Below are 23,106 nucleotides of genomic sequence, written 5' to 3'. Positions count from 1 at the left end.
GGACCCACTAATGTGTAATAAGTAAAGAATTTGCCTGGCATCTCCCAATAAACTCAGCTGGAGGCAGGGTTGCTGGTGAAGAGCAAGATCCTCACCAGGGATGGAGATCCCTCAAGCTCTCTCTTTGGGCCAGAAGCAGCTCCTAGCCCCAGGGATGTAGGGCCTTTATTAAGCAATGGGCTACAGTTCCACCACATGCAAGAGATAGATCCCAATCCTCTTGCTGCTGTGTTTTGACACCCAATCTTTGACCTTTGCTCACCTTGGTGGGGTCAGGGGGCATGACCCCCTCCACTGTGAAGGGGCTTCCAGGTACTGGATGCCCATCATAGCTGATGTCCACTTTGTATGGCCCCTCCTCAGGAGGCATGTACTTCACCGAGTGAATGTCACTGGTGGAATCTGTCTCCACCTTGCATGGGATAGGACGGCGGGATGGAGAGGTGATTTTCACATCGACATTTCCCTGACCTCCTGCACCTCGAGTGTTAACGCTGAATTCCTGATCCTTCCCGACATCAACCTCTGCAAAAAAAAACAACAACTTGTATTTATATAGCGCTTTTAATATGGTAAAATATCCCAAGGCACTTTACAGGGAGCGTTATCAGACAAAATTCAACATCAAGCCACAAAGATATTATGATAAATAATCAAAAGTTCAGTCAAAGAGGTAGGTTTGAAGGAGCATCTTAAAGGATAAAAGAGTGGAACAGAAGTTTAACAAGGGAACTCCAAAGCTTAGGGCATAGGAAGCTGAAGGCATGGCTACCAATGGTCGAACAATTAAAATTGGGGAAGTTTAAGAAGCTAGAATTGGAGGAAAACAGGTATCTCTAAGGGTTGTAGGGCTAGAGGAGGCTACCAAAATAGAGAAGGACAAGGCCCTGGAGAGATTTGAAAGCACAGGGGTGATGGGTGACTAGGGCACGGTGCATGTACCAACAGCAGCATTTGGGATGAAATCAAGACTAAGGAGAGGGGGAGATAGATGGGCAGCTAGAGGAGCATTGGAACAAGGAAGTAGAGAGGCAACAAAAGCAGGGGTGAAGGTTTCAGCAGCCAATGAGCTGAGGTAGGGATGGAGACGAGACGATGGTAGAGGTGAAGACAAACAGCAAACATGTCAAAGCAGAAACAATGACCAGGGAAATCCATTACACTCATTCCCAACTTACTGAGGGGAGGAATTACTGACTGCAGTTATACAAAGGAAGTATGTATCTTCCTGTAGAATTCAGCCTGTTACTCTCATTGCCTCCAAGCCCCAACACCCAAAATGTTGAACTAAATACTTATTGTGGCAAACAATCCTTACTCATACTCCACCCTCACAAGGGCATTTAACACAGCAGATACCAGATATTATCACAAGGAACAATCAGGTCATCCACATCACAACAGACTCTCAGCTTCCTGTGTGGTCCTAAACATCACTCAGAAATGGTGACATGACTACAACAGATTGTATAAGGGGAAAGGTTGGTGTGTGGTGGTTGGGGGGGGGGGGGGGGGGGGGGGGGGGGGGGGGGGGGGGGGGGGGGGGGGGGGGGGGGGGGGGGGGGGGGGGGGGGGGGGGTGAAATGAGACTCATACCCCAGTAGGAGGGGGAGGAGCAGTAGAGACACATCCAGTGAGGGGTGACAGTAGAGGCTCCTGAGGGGCCACATGATGCTCAATTCCCCAGGCCAATGTACAAACAAGTATTTCAGAGTCTGACAGCTGAAATAATTTACAAAAGGTTTAATGATCTTACTATTGTTCAGTCCCTGAACTTTGACCTTGTTCAGATCGAGAGGCGGAGCCACACTCACGGTGAACGGACTCTTTGGAACCTGGTCACCCCCATAGGTCACCGTTACCAGCAGGTTACCCTGCAACAAGACCACAGCCCATTGGTCAGAGAAACACCATACCTACAGAGTATAAAATACTGGATGCAACCCTTAATCCCAGCACTGCCCCACTGGGTACAACTCCCCCAAACCCCAGCACTGCTTCCCCTGGGTAGAAACGTCCCCCTCCCGCAGGCCTGGGCATTAACAACCACCCCCCCCCCCCCCAATCCAGGTACAACACCCCCCAAACCCCAGCAATGCCCCCCCACTCCAGGTACAGTTCCCCAAACCCCAGCACTGCCCCGCCCTCCAGATACAACACCCCCAAACCCCAGCACTGCCCCCCTCCAGATACATCTCCCCCAAACTCCAGCACTGCCCCCCTCCAGGTACACCTCCCCCAAACCCCAGCACTGCCCCCCCTCCAGGTACATTTTCACCAAACTCCAGCACTGCCCGCCCGCTCCCCCCCCCCCCCCCCCCCCCCCCTTTCAGGTAAATCTCCCCCAAACTGCAGCACTACCCCCTCCGGGTACAAACCCATCACCCCCGCCCCCGCAACCCTCAGCAATGACCTCCCAGGTATAAACCCCCTAAAACCCAGCACTGCTCCCTGGGTACAAAGCCCCCAAACCCTGGCATTGCCTGATTGGGTACAACTCCCTAGCCCTGCCCTCCACTCCACTGCCCCTCAAACCCGCTCCTACCTGCTGCACGGCAGTGTATTTCACAGTGTATGAGTAGTCGTGGTTATCGATGATTTCAAAGTCACGGACAGCCTCTCCCTTTGCAGCTCCGGTGAACTGCACATCCAGTGTGGCTTTGCCAGCTCCCTTAGTGTAGACAGTGAAGTGAGTGGGTTTCCCAACCTCAACACCTGTAAGCAAGACACACAGCCCTACTCAGAGCACAGCATAGCACCAGGAGCACCTTGTATCCTGTTCCCAGCACTCCACACAGCCCACTCTGCATCTGCCAGCACCATGTGAGGTCATTATTGTTACCTAATTACTGGGGGTCAGTCTGCCAGTGGGTTTTAACCTCTCTCGCTCTTTGTATTCACACTACTGCTGGTCCAGTGGCCATGGGTTGTGTGGGATGGTTGGGGGTGGGATATCCGATTTGTTGCAATTTAAGTCTCCCACTGATCCAACGCCTATAGGAAGTGCAAGACTATTCTCGGAATGGGATGAACTAATAGTTGCCAACCCCAATAATCCAAGACTGAGTTCGACTTTTTCCTGGAGATTTCATCACAACATCCCACCTCCAAACGGTCCAACAGCCTTTTATCCAATCCCCATGTTTATACTGAATAAAAGCCATAAAAAGAGACACTGGGCAGGATGTTCCCCTCACTGGGCAGGCCCAGGAACTCCCACAAGACCAACTGCTGCCCACGATCGGGTTCTGACCACAATTTCACACTGGCTGACTAATTAACGGCCTGCCAGCGTGAGAGGCGCACTGAAACGCTTAGCGCTGCTAGGGTCGGGGCGGGATGAGTGCGAGCACTGAAGTGTGCGCATGCATGGGGGAGCACGCACTGAAAGCTCCCTGAAGGCACAGAGCTGCCTCAGGAAGCTGAAGATTTTTTAAATACAAAAATAAACATTTTACAAATGCTATAAACATGTCCCCACATGTGACTCAGTTCCCCACCACCACCCCACCCGCCATGGATGAGGTTTTGCGAAAAATGCAAAAGCAGCCTGGCCTATTCATCTGGCCACCAACTGAATGGTTGAGCGGATAACGAAAAATGCAATTTAATTAAATGCTAAAGGGCCTTAACAGGGCCTCTTCATTGTCGGCACGCGCACTGCCACCTCTAGTGCGCGCCCGCCGATTGAAAGATCGTGAGTGCGCACAATGACATCGGGACACTCAGCCGATGTCATCGCGCACTATTTCACTCCCGTTCAGGTCGGGTGTGCGCCCACCAGTCCTGGGAGCATTGGTGACCCTTGGTCTGACTACAGGCGCTCACACAATCAATTAGCTTCTCCTCACCAGTCCGACTCAACCCGGGACCTTCAGCCTTCACCTTGCCCGCATCATGTGATGGCTCCACTTTAATACGGAATGGGCTGATGGGAATTTCCTGCAGGATAAATTGGACAGAAACTTGTTAGAATAAGTGAGACACAGGGGCAGAGGTCAGCAGTAGGGAGCAGGTTTTGAGGGGGTGGGGGTGCAAAACTGACTGACTAGTTTACGCATCAGAAAGACCGTACCTCAAGAGCGCAGCAGTACCTGCAGCGGGAGTGTTGGCCTGGTTATGCACTCATCTCTAGGATGAGACTTGAACCCACAATCACTAAACCTTGGCTAACACCAGAAACAGAATCAAACCAGCTGTACTTTTTTGTTTAATTTGTCAATATCTGAGAGTCCTCACAAACACCAGATCAACTTGACCTTATGTGCTCCAGGAGCCAGAAATCTGGTGCATCTGACTTCAGCTCTTCTAGCGTTGATTAAGCCTTATACATTATTGAAAGGGCTAATGGAAAGTTGCCCTTTGTGTCAAGAGGGCCAAATTACAAAGGGATTTAAGTTATGTTACAGTAATACAGCCTTGGGTGAGGGTATTATGGGACATGGAGCAAAGGTGCAAATCAGCCATGATCTAATGGAGGGGCCTCCTAATATTCCTAGAGATGTCTCCTGTACTGGGGAGAAAGCTCAGCTGCTGCTTCCCTTCACAATATAACTTGCAGCCTTCTCAGCAGAAGCTAATGAGAATTTAAACTGAATGTATAACAAGAACAAGGCTTCGTTTGTTGTACCTGGTCAGCAAACAGCACCATGATGGTATAGCGCCCTGGTCCTGGAGGGGTGTACTTCACTGTGAAAGTGTCATTGTCATTCTTAATGATGTCAAAATCGATGTCGGCCTCAGCAGGTCCCACGACTCCCGGGGCACACTTAATGCCGATGCTCACATCACCTTGTCAAAAGGAGAGAACAGTTGAGACCAAGAAAAGGACAATCCCAGCACTCAGAGTGAAGATGTGATGGAGGGAACCCTTCAGAGTGAGACAGCCAGAGACGTGCCCCAAGCAGGAGTGAATAAGTCCAGTTTGGCAATGGAGCAAAGCAGCTGCTCTGCCATCTTCATATTTACCACCTTCCAGTTCCCAGATTATCAAGAACCCTGTGTCTCCTCAGCACTGACGCCTCAGCCCCCAACTCCTGACATTCCCATTACCACATCCCCAAACTCCTTTCTGTTCCTTAGCCAATATTTTATCCGAGCTGCCATGTTTCTTTATTATAGACTTGAATAATGCTAACAAATTTATTATGTGGTACTTTGACAACCACCTTATAAAGTCCATATACACATCAATTGCATTAGCCTCAACAACTCTCGCCAATACACCAAAATAGCTCAAATGTTCAATCCTGATTTATCTTTAACATTTCCATGCTTTCATTTATTAGCCAGTAACTTTTCCAAATGTAATTTGTCTGGTTTCTCCACCTTTGAAATGAGGCTAACCAGCTGATATTTCCTGGGTTTATCCCTCTCTCCTTTTTGCATACAAACAGGAATTAAACAGCCTGCACCACTAAGAGACTCACCTTGTCCAGCCTCGCTACAGTCCACAGTGAAATATGTGGGTTCATTGGCCTTGAGTCCAGTTTTCTCCACACCCGGTCCATACACCTTGACTTTCTGTGGATGACAGCCTTCACCCACAGATACCTGCAGCACATGAAGTACAAACAAATTATTATGTGGTCAGTCCGGGGGGTGTAACAGTGAAAAGCAATGGCTCAGTAAATGAGACACACAGGACATGTAAAGTGTGACAATCCATTCCAAATTTACATTGTAAAATCAGTTAATTGCATGTTCAAATGAATCTCACATTCTGCAACAGGGGTCACCACTATGTCTCACTTCCTCCCTCCCTTCAGTTACCTCCCCCACTGCCTATCTCCATCTCACTGATTTGCCAATCTCTGTCTTCCGACTTTGTCCGGGTCAGTCATTGGGTTTGTTTCTAGCCCCTCACACCAGTCTAATTCCAGTTCTGTCTAATCAGCTCACATCCTCCTCTCTTACCCTGAAAGGACTGTTTGGGATGTTGACGCCACCCCAGCTGATGATGATGGTGTGTTTGATGGGCTTCCGAGGCACATACACACACATAAACGTGTTGTCTCGGTTATCTTTGATCTGGATATCAATGGGAACACCTTCTGCATCCTGTTGTGGGGTTTGAAAGAGAAAGAGATAAAATAATTATAGCATGTTAATCAGAAGCAGTGAATCTCCACCTAGTAAAATAGGCAGCCCCCCACCTCCAAATTAACAGTTCATTTAATAGTGAAGAGCAAATAAAATTCCCTTCCCCTGAAGGTGTTAACTTTCTCCCCCAACATTCTCCCATTGTGAAGTGTTTGATTTTCAGTTGTTATCTGTCCACACAAACAGAAGTGGCGCCTACAGAGCTGTCCCCTCTGCCCACCCTAGCCACCCATCTGCTAATGAATCAGCAAATCTGATCCAGTGACAGGTACCTCCCATAGCTCCACCCACCTAGTTCTATACCAGCCCCAAAACATCATCAATGCCATTGGTCAAGACTTTGAAGCATTACCTGTGCATAGATTTTGAGTTCACCCTTGCCTGCTGCCCGAGCATCAATGGTGAACTCTGCTGGTTTGTTTACGATGCAGCCAGTCTGTTCCAGACCAGGGCCAAAAGCCTTCACCTAAAGAACAAGAATACTTAATGAGACAACATAATGAGCCATGAACTCACCCAGTAACAGCAGCAAGCAGGAGAAGCAAACAGGGACTGGGCTGGGCTAGCATTGCATGGACCAGATATTTAACTCTCATGTAGTGGCTTTGCTTCTGAAGTATTTGAAGAAAACCATCATCTCTTCAATTTTCACCTTCAATTCTCATGACTTTCTTTAAAATTTAATCACAGGGTATGGCAATCATTGGCAAGGCCAGCATTTACTGCCCATTCCTAATTGCCCGAGAAGGTGGCAACAAGCCTTCTTGAGCTACTGCATGTAGCACATAATCCAACAATTCAGGTCAGTACCGAGAGCGCTGCGCTGTCGAAGGCACAGTAGAGGAGTGCTGCACTGTCAAAGATGCTATCTTTCAGTTGAAATATTAAACGGAGGTCCCCTGTGCTCTCTAGAGTGGATGTTTTTACTTTACGTGGGATGTTGACATCATTGGTAAGGCCAGCATTTGTTGCCCATCCCCAATTGCCTTTGAGATGGTAAGCTGCCTTCTTGATCTAACCTGTTGGTTGTAGGATTGCTTTCTCATGCAAGCAGTCCTGTGTTGTAGCTTCACCAGGTGGATGCCTCATTTTTAGGTACACCTGGTGCTTCTCCTGGCACGCCCTCCTGTATTCTTCATTAAACACCCAATTTGATCCCTCGGCTTGATGGTAGAGTGAGGGATATGCCAGGCCATGAGGTACAGATTGTGGTTGATTACAATTCTGCTGCTGCTTATGACCCACAGCACCTCATGGATGCCCAGCATCAAATTGCAGATCTGTTCTGAATCTATCCCATTTGGCACAGTGGTAGTGCCACACAACATTGGGGGCATGCTCAAAGACAGGACTTTGTCTTCACAGGGACTGTGCAATGGTCACTCCTACCTATACCATCTTGGACAGATGCATCTGATGTAGATTGGCGAGGACAAAGTCTAGCAGGTTTTCTCTAATGTTGGTTCCTTCACCACCTCCCATAGGTCCAGTCTAGCAGATATGTCCTTCAGGACTCAGCCAGCTCTGGCCAGTAGCGGTGCTACTGAGCCACTCTTGATGATGGCCATTGAAGTCCCCACCCAGAGTACATTCTGCACCCTTACTACTGTCAATGCTTCATCCAAGTGGGGATTCAACATGGAGGATATGGATTCATTAGCTGAGGGAGTGCAGTAGGTGGTAATCAACAGGAAGTTTCCTTGTCAGTGTTTGACCTGATGCCATGAGACTTCATGGGGTCTGGAGTCAATGTTGGAGGACTCCCAGGGCAACAGCCTCCCAATTGTATACCACTGTGCTGCTGCTTCTGCTGGGTCTGTCCTGCCAGTGGGACAGGACAAATCCAGGGATGGGGATTGTGGTGTCTGGGACATTGTCTGTAAGGTACAATTCGGTGAGTATGACTATGTCAGGCTGTTGCTTGTCTAGTCTGTAAAATATTCCATGACACTACCTAAAGGTGATCAGATGAGTTCTCCTCAGTGACCTCGCCAATATTTATCCCTTAACCAACAACACAAACAGATTATGTGGTTCATAGAAAATAGGAGTAATGTATAAAATTAACCCTTGTAGCCCTATTGAATCTGCACGGCACTTCTTCCAAGGCCAATTTATCCCTTTCAATGTGTGGTACCTAGAACTGTACAAAATAATCAGGTGTGGTCTAACCAGAGCTTTTTAAGCACTGTAGCAAAACCTCCCCCTCTATGTTCTTACAGTTATTTAATTCATTGCTGTGCACAAATTAGCTGCCGTGTTTCCTATATTACAAAGTAATTTATTAACTATGAAGTTCTGAGGTCATGAAAAGCGCTATAGAAATGGCAGTCTCCCTTTTCAGAACACACCAATAATCCTAAAGCATTATTTTGGTGTTTGTAACTCAGGATTGTAGGCAGAAGCATTACAAGTTTACAGCACAGGAGACCACTTAGCCCATCCTGCCAGCTCTTTAGTGGCACAACCCCAAATTAATCCCACTGCCCTACACTTTTGCCACAGCTCTGCATCTTCCTCTGCTTCATTTATTCAATTTTCCTTTAAAAAAAAAGGCAATGGTCTTTGTCTTAAGCACTGCACGTGGCCAGTCATTCTGCACTCCAATCCTCTGTGCAAAATATATTTCCTAATCTCTCCTCAATCTTAGTGACCTCCCTGACTACACATTCCTCCACATGTAACTGCATTTGTTATCTGTTTGCCCTTTCTGCAAACCTGTCCATCTAACTTCATGAAATTTTTCACTCTCCTCTTCACTGTTTGTTACATGTTGACAGCAAATTTCAAAATGATGTTCAGTTCTAAAATCTTTATAACCAAAAGAACAGAACAGACTCAGGACTAACCCCTGGGACCCAGCACTGATCCCAGAGTTTTGTGCATACCCATACCCCAAACACAGAGTCCCTCACACACCTTCTCTGGGAAGCATTCATTGTTTGCAGGGAGGATGTGAGCCATGTACGGACTATCCTTAATATCTTCATCATCACAGATCACATGCACTGCATAATCACCAGGCTCAGTGGGCCAGTATCGCACATCACATGACCCATCCCCTTTATCATCACATTCGATCTTAGCCTGAGAAGGGCCTTCAATGGAGAAACCTGGAGAAAGAGCAGAAAAATTGAAACCATTCACAAAAAAAAAACGTATAGACTGGTGAAACACAAACATTCCCAGAGCAGGTACAACTCAGGATTAGATACAGAGTAAAGATCCATTTGATGCATTTTGACATTTTGTTAATCGTGCTGTTAGACAATTTTTGTGCCATTGGGGACTGGGTTAAAATAGAAAGATACTGGATTGAAATAGAAAGATAAAAGACTTGAGTGAAGAGAATAGACAGGGCCTGGCATTTGGATCTGAACTAGTACAGCCTGAGTTGAGGCCTTTCTACTGGTCCTGAAGCTTCAGCAACAGACACAATGCTTACCCAGTGTCCCAACTTCAGTTCCAATCGCTTCTACTACAAAATCAGCCGACTTGCCCACAACGCCAGTCTCCAGGCCTGGCCCCCAGGCTCGCACCTTCTGGGCACCAGCTTCTGGTCCAACCTGCACCTCGAAAGGGCTGAGGAATCAAACAGTCAGAAGTCAGTATAACCAGTGATCATCATCTCATATTGCTTTACATTGTTTGCCTTGTAAAGAAAGAGAAACCATCCAAACTGATCAGTGGGTAGCATGCTCTCCGAGTTAGAAGCTATGTCTTCGAGTCCTAGTCCAGACACTTGAACCCAGAAGCTAGGTTGACACTTCTAGTGCAGTATTGAGGAAGTGCTGTGCTCTTAGAGGGGCAGTCTTTAAGCTGGGACAGTAAATTGCAAACCCATCTGTCCCCTCCACCGGATGTAAAAGATCCCAGGGCACTATTCCTAAAAAGAGCAAAGTTCTGGTCAATATTTATTCCTTGTGGAGTACTCTGACATACTTCTGAGTATTTGTGAAACCAAAACATCAATTTAAGGTCCCAGAGTCTGACCCATTGCCCCTTCAGAGGGAGCCAGGTCCTTCTAATGAAGGTAAAAGCAAAATACTGCAGATGCTGGAAATCTGAAACAGAAACAAAAATTGCTGGAAAAACTCAGCAGGTCTGACAACATCTGTGGAGAGGAAGACAGAGTTAACGTTTCGAGTCCACATGACTCTTCTTCAGAACTAAAGAGAAGTAGAAACGTGGTGAATTATATACTGTTTAGGGGTGGGGAGGGTGTGGACAGATGAAGCTGGATAGAAGGCCAGTGATAGCTGGAGGCAAAGGAGAGATTGGAAAATATGTCATAAACAAAAATTCGAAGGGGTGTTGATGGTGGTGACACTGGCTAAAAGGAGGTGCTTATGGTGACATTAAGAGTAGAAAGGAGGATGAGCAAGTGACAGATGGCCCTAGTGGGTGTTGGGTGGGGGAAAAAAGATCAAAATAGGCTAAAAGGTGGGGATAAAATGAAGAATGGAAATAAATTTTAAAAATAATAATCGAAATAGGTGGGAAATATATATATACATATGGGATCAAAAAGGGATGAGGATGAACGAGACAGTTCATGTTCTGAAGTTGTTGAACTCAATATTCAGTCCGGAAGGCTGTAAAGTGCCTAGTCGGAAGATGAGGTGCTGTTCCTCCAGTTTGCGTTGAGCTTCACTGGAACATTGCAGCAGGCCAAGGACGGACATGTGGGCATGAGAGCAGGGTGGAGTGTTGAAACGGCAAGCGACAGGAAGGTCTGGGTCATGCTTGCGGATAGACCGAAGGTGTTCCGCAAAGCGGTCACCCTGTCTGCGTTTGGTCTCTCCAATGTAAAGGAAACCGCACTGGGAGCAGCGAATGCAGTAGACTAAATTAAGGGAAGTGCAAGTGAAATGCTGCTTCACTTGAAAGGAGTGTTTGGGCCCTTGGGTGGCGGTGGTGGTGGGGAGGAGTCAAGGGGCAGGTGTTGCACCTTCTGCGGTTGCATGGGAAGGTGTCGTGGGAGGGGGTTGAGGTGTAGGGGGTGATGGAGGAGGAGTGGATCAGGGTGTCCCGGAGGAATGCTGACCGGCGCAGGGGGGCAACGATGACGACAGGGTAGTGAATGGTGAAGGGAAGATCTGTTTAGTGATGGCATCATGCTGGAGTTGGTGGAAATGCCTGAGGATGATCCTTTGAATGCAGAAGCTGGTGGGGTGAAAAGTGAGGACAAGGGGGACCCGATCATGGTTCTGTGAGGGCTGTGAGGGACAGGAACGTGTGAGGGCAGAGGCGTGGAAAATCGGTCAGACATGGTTGAGGGCCCTGTCAACCACCATGGGTGGAAAACCTCAGTTAAGGAAGAAGGAAGACATGTCAGAGGAACTGTTTTGGAAAGTCGCATCATTGCAACAGATGCGACGGAGGCGAAGGAACTGAGAGAAAGGGATGGAGTCCTTACAGGAAGCAGGGTATGAGGAGCTGTAGTCGAGGTAGCTGTGGGAGTCGGTGGGCTTGTAATGAATATTGGTGGACAATCTATCACCAGAAATTGAGACAGATAGGTCAAGGGAGAGAAGGGAAGTGTCAGTGCTGGGCCATGTGAAAGTGATGGAGGGGTCCAGACGAGAGCATGAAGCGGCACCAAAACAGTCATCAATGCACCAGAGAAAGAGTTGTGGGAGGGGGCCTGAGTAGGACTGGAACAAGGCATAAAGAGACAGGCATAACTGGGGTCCATATGGGTACCCATAGCCACACCTTTTATGTGGAGGAAGTGAGACGAGTTTAAGGAGGAATTGTTCAGTAAGAGAACAAGTTCAGCCAGACAGAGGAGAGTGGTGGTGGATGGGGATTATTCGGGCCTCGGGATTCTAATGAAGGTGCTGGGATCTGTTGCAATTTTCAGATTTGTATAGAAATGATTTAGGTGTCGTGATTGGTGAGAGACTCATAACCTCTATTACATGGAAAGCACCGCCCCACCACAATTGTTCATCTTGTGATTTTGGTATCATTGCTCCAATTCAGCCACTGAATTAAATTTCTGAAAATACAAGCTTTTGACCAAGTGTGACTCACCTCCTCGGAATGGCATAACCGCCCCAGGTGATGGTCACCACGTATTTCCCCCCAATCATTGGGTGATATTCACATTCATAGACACCATCACCAACATCCCGAACCTTCACAGACTCCTCTGTGCCCTCTGGAAGAGAATAATCACCAGGTAGTATGTGTTACTGAGAGTTTCTCACCTTTTATAGGCTTCATCGATAGGAATCAGGTGTCCTGACTGAAGGTTAGTCAGTCAGTGAATCCCATATGTCTGCACAGTAGGAGAGAGGAGCAGATCACTGCTGCACCCCCAATATTTAGCAGCTTTTCTTTCAAGGTCTCAGTTAGCTGGTGATTCTCATCACATTCGTAATAGAGAGAGACACCAGTCACTGAAACCAACACAATTCATAGACCAACCACAGGGTAGAGAGTAGGGGGCACCAGCAGTGTGCGCACCTAATGGGAATGTACAGTAACTATCCATCTTTGCACTAGTGTAACAAGATTTGAAAATAAATCTGCCACTTTCATTCATTTATCTATAAATTTGCCAAGTCCCAGTAAAAGTCAAAATTAAACACATGGGAGAGGAGGATGGCAGGAAGCAGACTGGTCCATGGCAGGGTAGTACTGAGCCATACTGATGCCACCCTGTGCCAGGCGACACTGCATCCCTTTCTCCCAGGGAATACAAAACCCTTCCATCCCCCACCCCACCCACACACACACCCACCCCTCCCCGACTTACTGGGTCCTTTGATGACAACCTTCAGTTCGCCCGTTCCTGCTCCTTTGGTGAAGACTTTGAAGTCGGTCACCTCCTTCACTCGCACTCCTTTGGGCTGAAGACCTCTCCCTGAGGCACGACATGCATTTGGGTTGCATGCTGCCAGAAACACACAGGATTTATGTTAGTGCCAATAAACCAGGGCAAAAGCACCCTCCCGCCTTCCCACTGCAAGTCGTACCACACTGTTCCTTTAGCCTTGGAGTGAGCTGTACTGAGACAAGGGGCTTCCATCTCCCAGTCACAGCAGAAACTCTGGTTACACAAAGATTGAAGGAGCAAGACTCACTACATGCTCAGCAAGTGAACCTTCTACCCTCATTGTGGTTCTGTGCCACAAGTCACAGGATCCTTTATAGAGAAGCAAAAATCAGCCAGGGTTTCTGGCCCCTGATCACATCCCTGACTTAGAGCGAGATGCCGATCTCTCATCTCCACACAAACAGACGTTGAGCCAGCTTCATGATCAGAGGCAGCTTCGTACAGAGGTCAGGTAGCCAACTCTGTTTGGAATGATTGGAGATTTTAATAACATGACTTCCCCACCTCCACTAATTAACAAAATTGTTGAAAGATTGATGACCACAGAGAGAAAAGGAAGCCATTCTGGAAAAGTAACGCATAAAAATCTCCATCACAAGCTGTTTCTCTCAGGATAAAACACAGCCGGAGTTCAGAGACATTTCAGCAAAACGTGGCAGCCAACTCACTCCTCTCAGAATTCAATATTGCTGCATTAGTGCTCTAAGCTACTGACCAATCACATTCCAGGTTAGTAAGGACCAGCAAAGTGGAGCCAAACAACCCCCTTAGGGGCCTGCACAAATGAGCCAATGAAACCCCTCATTCCCCCACCCACAGAGCCTGCACTGACAATCAAGCGAATGAAAACACCACCACCCGCCAGCCCCCCTCCCACACCACCCCAACCCTTTCCAGGGCCTGCAGTGACCCATGTAGCATCCTTCGCTCAGACAGAAGCACAACCAATAGCCCTCATTTCAGAGATAAGCACAATCAGTGGCCTTCGCTCAGACAGAAGCAGGGCTCATGGCCCTCACCCAGACACAAGCACAGGCAGACAATCAATCGCAGGCTAATACTGACGTGGTCGTTTGGGTTTGGGAGGAGGGGGTGGAGCTTTCTTTGCCTTGTCTGCTGGTGGGGTGCGGATGGACTGAGGAACAATCATAACTGGAGCAGCAACTTGGGTCGGAGAGGGGGCTCCTGGGGTCGGTCCAAGCACAAATCATAAGGAAGAGAAGATGAAATAAGATGTAACAGAGTGCATGATGAAGATTTGTGTGGCTTCCTGCATTCCAGTTGGAACGTGGGGCGGGGGCGTGGAGGAAAAAAAAATAAAGGTGGGAGCAATTTTACGTTCAAGAAGCTGTAACCCCAAGAGTTCCCACCTCAACTTGTCTCATACTCAAAAGGAACACCAAAAAGGGGATTTTTCTTGATGCACCAACTCACTGCCCAACCTTACCCTCCAACTAACTGCATCAGCCAACTTCATATCCACATTAACTAATCACATTAGCCATCCTTATTATTTTACAGGTGACCATTACAGTCATTTCACTCTCTTAACTGCACTAAGCAGTCCTACAAAGGTAGTACCCACTGAATCCCCCACTACCAACATCCTGAGAGTTACCATCAACTAGAAACTGAACTGGACCAGCCATATAAATACTGTTGCTATAAGTGTAGATCAGAGGCTGGGAATTCTACAGAGTAACTCACCTCCTGACTCCCCAAATCCTGTCCACCATCTACAAGGCACAGGAGTGTGATGGAATACTCTCCTCTTGTCTGGACAAGTGCAGCTCCAACAACACTCAAAGAAGCTCGACACCATCCAGGACAAAGTGGTTTGCTTGACTGGCACCCCATCCACTACCTTAAACAGTCACTCCCTCCACAGCACTATTTGAAGATCAGCAGGGGAATTATTTCCAGTGTCCTAGTTAATATTCACTACTCAATCAACATCACTAAAAAGAAAACTAGATTATCCGTCATTATCACATTGCTGATTTGAGAGTTTGCTATGTGAAAATTTGCTGCTGTATTTCCTACATTACACAACAGCGACTATATTTTAAAAGTACTTCATTGACTATAAAGCACTTTGGGACATTCAAGGTGCTAAATGAAAGTCTTTTACACACAAACACACACACACCTGAAAAACCCCATCAGATTCATCTCTTTGACTTTTCAGCTTCATTTAACACATTCTGAACATCAACTTTTCCCAAAGTAAAATAAATAATCCACAATACTGTGTTTGGGGCATTAACAAAGATTGCAAACAGGGGCATTAAGGTTCAAAGTGTCAGTGTCAGTTCTGATCTCCCCCAGCTCACTGCTTGCTTCCCCCAGCCCTTATGTGCTCTACCTCACTCGCCACTGCTCTCTCTCTCTCTCCCCATTTCCCACTCTCACCCTCTTCCCACTTTGAGACCTGGCCTATTCCCCCATTTCCAGAATCCAGCCTCCTTCCAAGCCCCAGCCTCTTCTTCCTTCCCCTTCAATTTTTCCCAGCCTCTTCCTCTCCTCCAAGCCCCAGTTTTTTCTCCCCCACCCCATCCAAGCCCTTTGCCCCCCGAGCCCCCACTCACTTACCCCTCTCCCAGCTTCCATCCATCCTGTGCCCCTTCTTTACACCATCCTGTACTCCAGCTTCCTTCCTTCCTCCCCATCTGAGCCAGAGCTTCCTTCCCACTACCCAACCATCCACACCCACCCACCCTGAGCTGTTGCTTGCTTGTCTCAAGAGGGAGAGCGAAACGAAGAGGATAAGGGTCCAGAAAAGACCTGTGTCACACAGAAAAAGCCCACCTGTGGGACTTACCTTCTGAAATATTGACAGTGAAAGGGCTCTTGGGTATCATGGCCCCAGCGAAGGTCACGTAAATGGTGTGAGGGCCTTCAAGCAGCGGCCTGTAGGTACAGCGCATAACACTGTCACCTTTATCCTCCAGGATCACCTCCACTGTGTCTCGTCGGCCCTGGGGATCAACAATAACAACCCCAACATCTCCCGATCCAGCACCTGAGGGTAAATGGCAGGGGTCATCATAGGTTAAAAGGCAAATGGTTTATATCAATGATCCAGCAACACCTTCAACAGGTGGGTTATGAACTCATTCTAGATTGTTCTTTGAACCAAGCAGTAAATCTAATAGAATCAGAAGACAACTAGAGACTGTAATTGTTACACCACAAAAATGGAGAGGGTTAAACTTGGCAACTACAGCCAAATCAGTGGTGTAATGTCAGTGGTGGGAAACTACCGGAGACCATTGTCAAAAGACAAGATAAATTCACGCTTGGATAAGCATGACTTAATAAGGGGCACCCAGTACAGATTTGTTAATGGCAAATAAAGTCAGACTAAAGGAAATGAATCCCTTGAAGAACAAAACTGGAAGTGTTAATGGAGGTGTGGTGTAGATATATGAACTTTCAAAAGACATTTGATAAAGTACCTCATATATCAGACTTATTCAAAAAATAAAAGCACTGTGTTAAACAAGCATTGGTAACTCAAATACAAAATTGGTTAGGGGATAGGAGGCATGGAATAGTGATGAATGGATTTTTTCCTTGCCGACTGGAAAGTTATATGAAGTGGGGACCCAATGGGGGCTGATATTAGTACCATTGCTTTTCTTATTTTAGATTTAAGTGACCTGGACATGGATATAGGGAGTACAATTTCAAGGTTTTCAAATGATACAAAATTTAGCAATACAGTAAACAGTGAGCAGACTTCAGGAGGACAAACATAGATTCATGAAATGAGCAGACACATGGCAGATTCAATTTCTGATAGATATGCTCTTTGGGAGGAACAACATGGAAAGACATCTAAATGGTATTATTTTGAGGATCTGAAGTACATATTCACAAATCTTTGAATGCAGCAGAGCTAATTGATAAGGTACAAGCAACTTGGCTTTCTAAATAAGGACATTCAATACAAAAACAAGGAAATCGTCTTAAACCTTTACAAATCACAGGTGAGTACTCAGCTGGAGTATTGTGTACCATACTGAACATCCAAATTTAGGAAGTATACCAAGTCCCTGGTGACTACAAACAGTTTACCAGGATGATACCAAAGATGAGGGAGTTCAGTTATCTGAGAGATTGGAGAAGGGACTGTTCTCATTAGAGCAGAAAAGTTTAATCAAAATTATGGGAGGTTTTGTTCCCTTTGGTAAGTGGGTCAATAGCCAGAGGTCAAAGATTTAAAATAATTTTGCTAGAGAACTAGATGAGGAATAAGACAAAATTTCTTCTCCATGAGATTGTTATGATCTGGATCACATTACCTGCAATGTGGAATCAGATTCCATAGGAACTGTCACAACTGGACATGTACTCGAAGAGGATTTTTGTAGGATTATGGGGAAAAGGCTGGGAAGTGAGATTAAACTGAACAGTTTTACCATAGAGTCAGCACAGGTTTTATAGGCTGAATATGCTGCATTATTCTATGATTCTTCAAATAATGACATTTATTCCAATGTTGATTTTAATTCTAAACAAGATCTCATTATCCAATCTTTGGTTTAAGTTTAAAAGCACATTACCAAGAAACTCTGGAGGTTCTGACCACAGGACCAAACCACTATTCTCCCCTTCATTACAAACCGAGTTACTAACACCCCCACACAAACTACCTACTTCCACCAACTGTTCTTGCCATGGTAATGGAGGAGGGCAGGGGTGTTACTTCAAGGTGCTCCTTACCTGCAGTGTAAATGTCGAAGTAAGTTGGCTTGTTTGCCACATTCCCATTCAGTTCCAGGCCAGGTCCTCGGGCTGTCACCTTATTGGCATCACCCAGCGCCATACCAATGTGAACATTGAAAGGGCTTTTGTCAATCTGCTGCCCAGCAAAGAGCACTGTTACCTAGAAATAAGCACAAGGACCATGGGATTAATGACAGGAGGGAATTGCAGGGAATTCCTTGGTGATTCCATTATCCCCTTCCAGAACTTCAGCAGAAACTCTGGAAATCTTTGCAAAGGCCAAATGTGCCATTTCCATGGAGAAGTCAAGAGACGCAGCCTAAAGGTTTAAATTAAGAACTTTGTTGCACAGACTAGGCTTGAAGTCCCCTCAAGTTTAGAGGAGTAGTGGGTGATCTAACTGAGATATTTATGATGATTAAAATGCATTGATAGGAGAGGGAGGGAAGGAAGGAAGGAAGAGAGAGAGGGGGGAGGGAAGGAAGGAAGGAAGAGAGAGGGGGGAAGGGAAGGAAGGAAGAGAGAGAGGGGGGAAGGGAAGGAAGGAAGAGAGAGAGGGGGAGGGAAGGAAGGAAGAGAGAGAGGGGGAGGGAAGGAAGGAAGGAGAGGGGGAGGGAAGGAAGGAAGGAAGGAAGAGAGAGGGGGAGGGAAGGAAGGAATGAAGAGAGAGGGGGAGGGAAGGAAGGAATGAAGAGAGAGGGGGAGGGAAGGCAGGGAGGGAGGGTGGGCAAGGAAGGCAGGAAGAGAGAGGGGGGAAAGGAAGGAAGGAAGGGGGAGGGAAGGAAGGAAGGAAGAGAGAGGGGGGAGGGAAGGAAGAAAGGGAGATGGGGGAAGGAAGGGGGGGGAAGAGGGGGAGGGTGAAGGGGGTGGGGGGGGTAAAGGGGAGGGGGCTGAAGGGGGGGCAGGGGGAAGAAACTTAAAATTGGAGCTAAGCAGTTCAGGGTTGATCTCCAGAAAAACTTCTTCACAAAATGATAGTGAGAACACTTTCCCCCACAAAGCCCCACGTCTGCTAAAGGTCAATTGAAACTTTCAAGACCAAGCTTGATAGATTTTTGTTGGGCAATATTTTTCAAGCGATATGGCGAAAAGTTGGGTATATGGGCTTGATGTGCAGATCAAGCATGATAGCTGAATGGCTAAACAAGCTTAAGGGGGCTGAATGGCCTCCCCTTGTTCCTCTGGCGAGTGGGTGGGTCAGTGAACCTGCCCTGTGGAGAAGGTTCTGGTCTGTTGGATTCTGTGGCTTTTCCCAGCTCCTAAACATTGCTATGAGAGCTTTCATTAAAAATTGGGAGAATCTCAGCAGGAATTCTTGTACAAAGAGCAGGATTATAGGAGTGCAAGCGGGTTTGTGTAGAGGGGAGGAGGCTTATCCTCGGTAGACTGGGCTGTTGTGAACGGTCAGAAAATTACCTTGTGAAGTCCAGCAACTTTGGGTACATAGGATACGGAGTACGTGCGATTCTTGTCATTGTTTGCGATGACTCTCGCCTGCACAAGGGGAAAAAAATGATTCTAAGTAATGGTCACTCCCAACTGGAATCGGTACTGGTCACTTATGCACCCAGAGCAGGTATCAGTCACTCCAGATCACACAGGAAGTGAGGAAAATATAGAGAGTGCAATTCCAGCCCCACAGCAGTCAGGGCTTATCCACATCGCAGAGCACAGATCGCTCCCACAACAGACTGACCCCATGATGTACACACATTACCTCCTCAGTGTGGCCTTCGGGATCCTCCACGTAGACCAGGACCTCCCCAAGGCCAGCATTGATTGTCTCCACTGTGAACTCTGCCGGCTTTAGGACCACATTACCCTGGGGTTCGATTCCTGCAACCAAGTCAAACATCAGCCAATAGGACCAGACATCAACAGTGTAATATTCCTAGGTCGAAGGACCAGACATTCTCAACGCCAACCCTTACCATAAATCAAAGGGCATGCCCAAAACAAACTAACCTTGGTAATGTTCCAAGTCAATGGGCACAGTCTGTCTGACCCAAACAGTCCCTTACACCAGGGAATAGGCCCATGTTGCTTGGTCACGTCGCAGGTTCAGGCACTGGCAAACCTCTGGTGACCCCTGGGATACCTTGCAGGGGCTGGGGTTGCTAGTGATAGTACTGTGAGCATTCTAATACCACACCTTAGGAAAGATATATTGGTCTTGGAGATTTACCATAATGGTACGTGGGTTCCAAAGTTTGAATTATGAGGAGAGATTACAGAAACTAAGGAAATTTAGAAGATTCCTGGAATTTTAGAAGATTAAAGGGGTGATTTGATTGAAGTTTAAGATGTTAACAGTAGGTAGAGAGAGAAGCCATTTCCACTGGCTAAGACTAAGTAAGGGTCATAGTTTAAAAACTAGAGTCAGACCTCTCAGGAGTGAAATTAGGATACCCTTCTTCACACAAAAAGTGGCAGATATTTGGAGCTCTCTTGTGCAAATGGAAAAATATTTTTTTATTCATTCACGGGACGTGGGCTTCGCTGGCTGGGCCAGCATTTATTGCCCATCCCTAGTTGCCCTTCAGAAGGTGTTAAATTTAAAACTGATAGATTTTTGTTAACCATAGGCATTAAAGGATAAGGCAAGATGGGTGTGTGGAGTTAGGTCACAGATCAGCCATGATCTATTGAATGGATAAACAGGGGTAAATGGCCAACTCCTGTATTCTTATGTTGCTTACCTGGTCCATAGGCACGAGCTTTCTTGGGGTTGATTTTGGTCCTGAGGGGGGCACCAGGCTTGAGCTTTGCCTTGGGGAACTGGGAGAGGTAGGTCATCACCGAGTGTTCATCTACATTGGGGTCCACAATCTCCTCAGGGGCAATCACCTGCATAGGGAGGAAAGAGACAGAGGTGAGAGAGAATGTGGAACCAGGGCAGAGTGACTGATTGAGAATAGAGTGTAGGGGGGAGTGAGACTGGAGTGACAGCAAAGAGTGAGCAAGAGTAAGAGTGAGCATGAAGATTTGAAGAGTGAAAACTGCAATGAACGAGGAGACAAAAGCTTGAATTCAGTGACTTCAACACATCCTTAGTCTTACACTGGACCAACATTTAGCCGTGAGTGATAGAGATTCCACTTGAATCTTCTCCACAGAACCAGTTGTGCCTACATAGATACTGAGAGAATGCAGACACTCACCTGAGGGACTCCCAGCCAATCATCAGCCTGCTGCATGGCCTCCCTGGCATTGTCCACAGGTTGGTTTGGGTCCCAGTCCAGCCAGTCAGGGCACAAACCTGTGAGCACAACAAAGACCTTTCAAACAAGGAGTAGAGAAACATTTGGGCTCCTTAACACACAGCTGAGAAAACCCAAATGCTGAGACTGCCAGGGGAACTGCCCCTCTCACACTGCAGTTCACCCCCAGTACTGGCCCTCTGATGGCACTGAGCTCCACCTCCCCATACTGCCTGTCCAACTGCACAACACTCTCCCCATACTGCCCCCTCCCTCTGTTACTCCAACAGTGCAGCATTCCTTCTTTAACACTCCTCCTCTGACAGTGCAGTGCTCCCTCAGTACTGCTTTAGGAGGGCTCACAACTCAGATTGTGTGTCCAAGTCTCTAGTGTGGGGCATGAACTCTCGACCTTCTCACTCAACCACAGCTAACACTGACAATAAAGATTCACACACTGCCAGATATAGGGCAGTTTTATAATCCCTCAGGCACATTGAGATTAGAATTGCCCATAATTAATCTACAAAATGCAACCTTGGGTTGGAAACCAGGACACTCTGATTAGTCAAAGGTTAGCACCATCTGCTCCCTACTCTGACTTTTGACTGGAGTGGGCCCCTTGCTCATTCAATTATCAACATACACATCCCAGCAGCTCAATGCATACTGGCTAACGTTCCTACATAAGGCCGACAACGCACAACATCAGCCCCTGCTCTAGATCCTACTCACACCTCGTTCCGTTTATCTCAGATTGTACAAGGATCCATTAAAACATTCTCAACAACACCAATTCCTAATGCTTTCAAAATCACCCCTCCTGACTTTGTTGACTCATTATGTTGACCAGGGACCTGGTAACTACAACTCCACCACCAACAGCATCCACAGTGCCACTCCCCATACACAGCCTGTGTAAATTAGTGCTCACAGCAATATCCTCTAAACCTCCACTCAATGTGTAGCAGAGAATGCACAGGGACTGGGGCAATGGAACCTTGCTGTGCACAAGTTCATTTGCCCAACCGCACACTCCCAGCCCCACCCACTCACACGCTCCCAGCCCCCAAACCCCACGCTCCCAACTCCCAGCACCCCCACCTACACCAACCCCACCCACCCATTCATCTGTAGCCCCCCCGCAACCTGTATCACCTACACCATAACCCTCCCAACCTGTCTGTCCATAGATCCCCATCCCCACCCACTCATCCACTAGCCCCACCCACCCGTATCCCCCAAACCCCATCCACCTGCCCATACACCCCCCAACTCCCACTCACCCACCCACTCTCCCATATCCCTCAGCTCCTCCTCTGTACAGGCAAACAGCTAATTACAGCCCCTGCCCGCATTGACACCATCCATTTTAGCGTTTTGCCTCAGTAGCGAATTGTACAAAGCAATTACTCTTCAGTTGAAATAGTCTCCCAATTTTCCTAATGATTGTACGATATTTGTCCTCCTTGAGGGAGGGGACCAGTACTTAGGGGTCCCTTTGAGTTGATGTGGTTCCACACTGAGAAGGTGGGTGATGGAAGATTGATCCCAGGCATCACCAAAAGGTGACTTAACCAGGCAGCCTTCCTCACTATCTAGAAAGGGCTAATTGGTGTAAAGGAACCTTTAGGAAATAGTGACCATAATAAGCAAGAATTTTACATTAGGTTTAAAAGGGACATCATTCATTCTGAAACTAGGGTCTTAAATCTGAATAAGAGAAACTAGAAGGTATGAGGGGCAAGTTGGATTTGATGGATTGGGAAAATATACTAAAAAAAACTGACAGTGGACAGGAAATGGCTAGTAGTTAAAGAATTATTACGTGGTCTACAACAAATGCACATTCCTCTAAAACACAACAGGAAAAATGAAGCAACTGTGGCCAACAAAAGAGGTTAAAGATTTAATTAGATCAAAGGAAGTGGCTTTCAAGGTTGCCAGAAATAAAGAGTGGTAAGCCCAAGGATTGAGAGCAATTTAGAATCCAGCTAAGGAGGACTAAGAAACTGATAAAGAAAGGGGGGAAAAAAAACAGAAGAGAATATGCAAGCTAGCGAGAAACAAATGTGGACTGCAGAATCCTATTTAGGTATTGCACAGGATCTGGCACATAAGGGGTTAATGTGGGACTGAGTACAGTACCACCCACATAGTGATGTAAGAGGGCACATGACCCATACCTAGGAGTCAGTGTAGTGTTGGACAGAGCCATGTGTAGAA

At 47.0% G+C, this 23,106-nt stretch overlaps 1 protein-coding gene across 2 annotated transcripts in view; it reads right to left on the bottom strand.

The window, feature by feature from the left end:
• The window catches only part of flncb (filamin C, gamma b (actin binding protein 280)), a 75,669-nt gene that overhangs the window by 32,684 nt on the left and 19,879 nt on the right, over positions 1-23,106 (bottom strand). For both annotated transcript variants that reach the window (XM_041203368.1, XM_041203369.1), the window contains exons 3-20: positions 20,842-20,939; positions 20,380-20,527; positions 19,398-19,516; positions 19,097-19,174; positions 17,678-17,840; positions 15,771-15,971; positions 12,869-13,006; positions 12,142-12,268; positions 9,548-9,684; positions 9,022-9,215; positions 6,455-6,568; positions 5,917-6,060; positions 5,430-5,553; positions 4,631-4,791; positions 3,852-3,942; positions 2,546-2,715; positions 1,757-1,874; positions 263-525 (exon numbers count right to left, since the gene is read on the bottom strand). In XM_041203368.1, the coding sequence (XP_041059302.1) occupies positions 263-525; positions 1,757-1,874; positions 2,546-2,715; positions 3,852-3,942; positions 4,631-4,791; positions 5,430-5,553; positions 5,917-6,060; positions 6,455-6,568; positions 9,022-9,215; positions 9,548-9,684; positions 12,142-12,268; positions 12,869-13,006; positions 15,771-15,971; positions 17,678-17,840; positions 19,097-19,174; positions 19,398-19,516; positions 20,380-20,527; positions 20,842-20,939 (2,588 nt within the window). The remainder of the gene's footprint in view (positions 1-262; positions 526-1,756; positions 1,875-2,545; positions 2,716-3,851; positions 3,943-4,630; positions 4,792-5,429; positions 5,554-5,916; positions 6,061-6,454; positions 6,569-9,021; positions 9,216-9,547; positions 9,685-12,141; positions 12,269-12,868; positions 13,007-15,770; positions 15,972-17,677; positions 17,841-19,096; positions 19,175-19,397; positions 19,517-20,379; positions 20,528-20,841; positions 20,940-23,106) is intronic.

Source organism: Carcharodon carcharias, chromosome 13, assembly GCF_017639515.1.
Source record: "Carcharodon carcharias isolate sCarCar2 chromosome 13, sCarCar2.pri, whole genome shotgun sequence".
NCBI classification, from domain to species: Eukaryota; Metazoa; Chordata; class Chondrichthyes; order Lamniformes; family Lamnidae; genus Carcharodon; species Carcharodon carcharias.
Note: the sequence above shows the minus strand (reverse complement) of the source record. Positions and strands in the feature narration are given on the sequence as shown.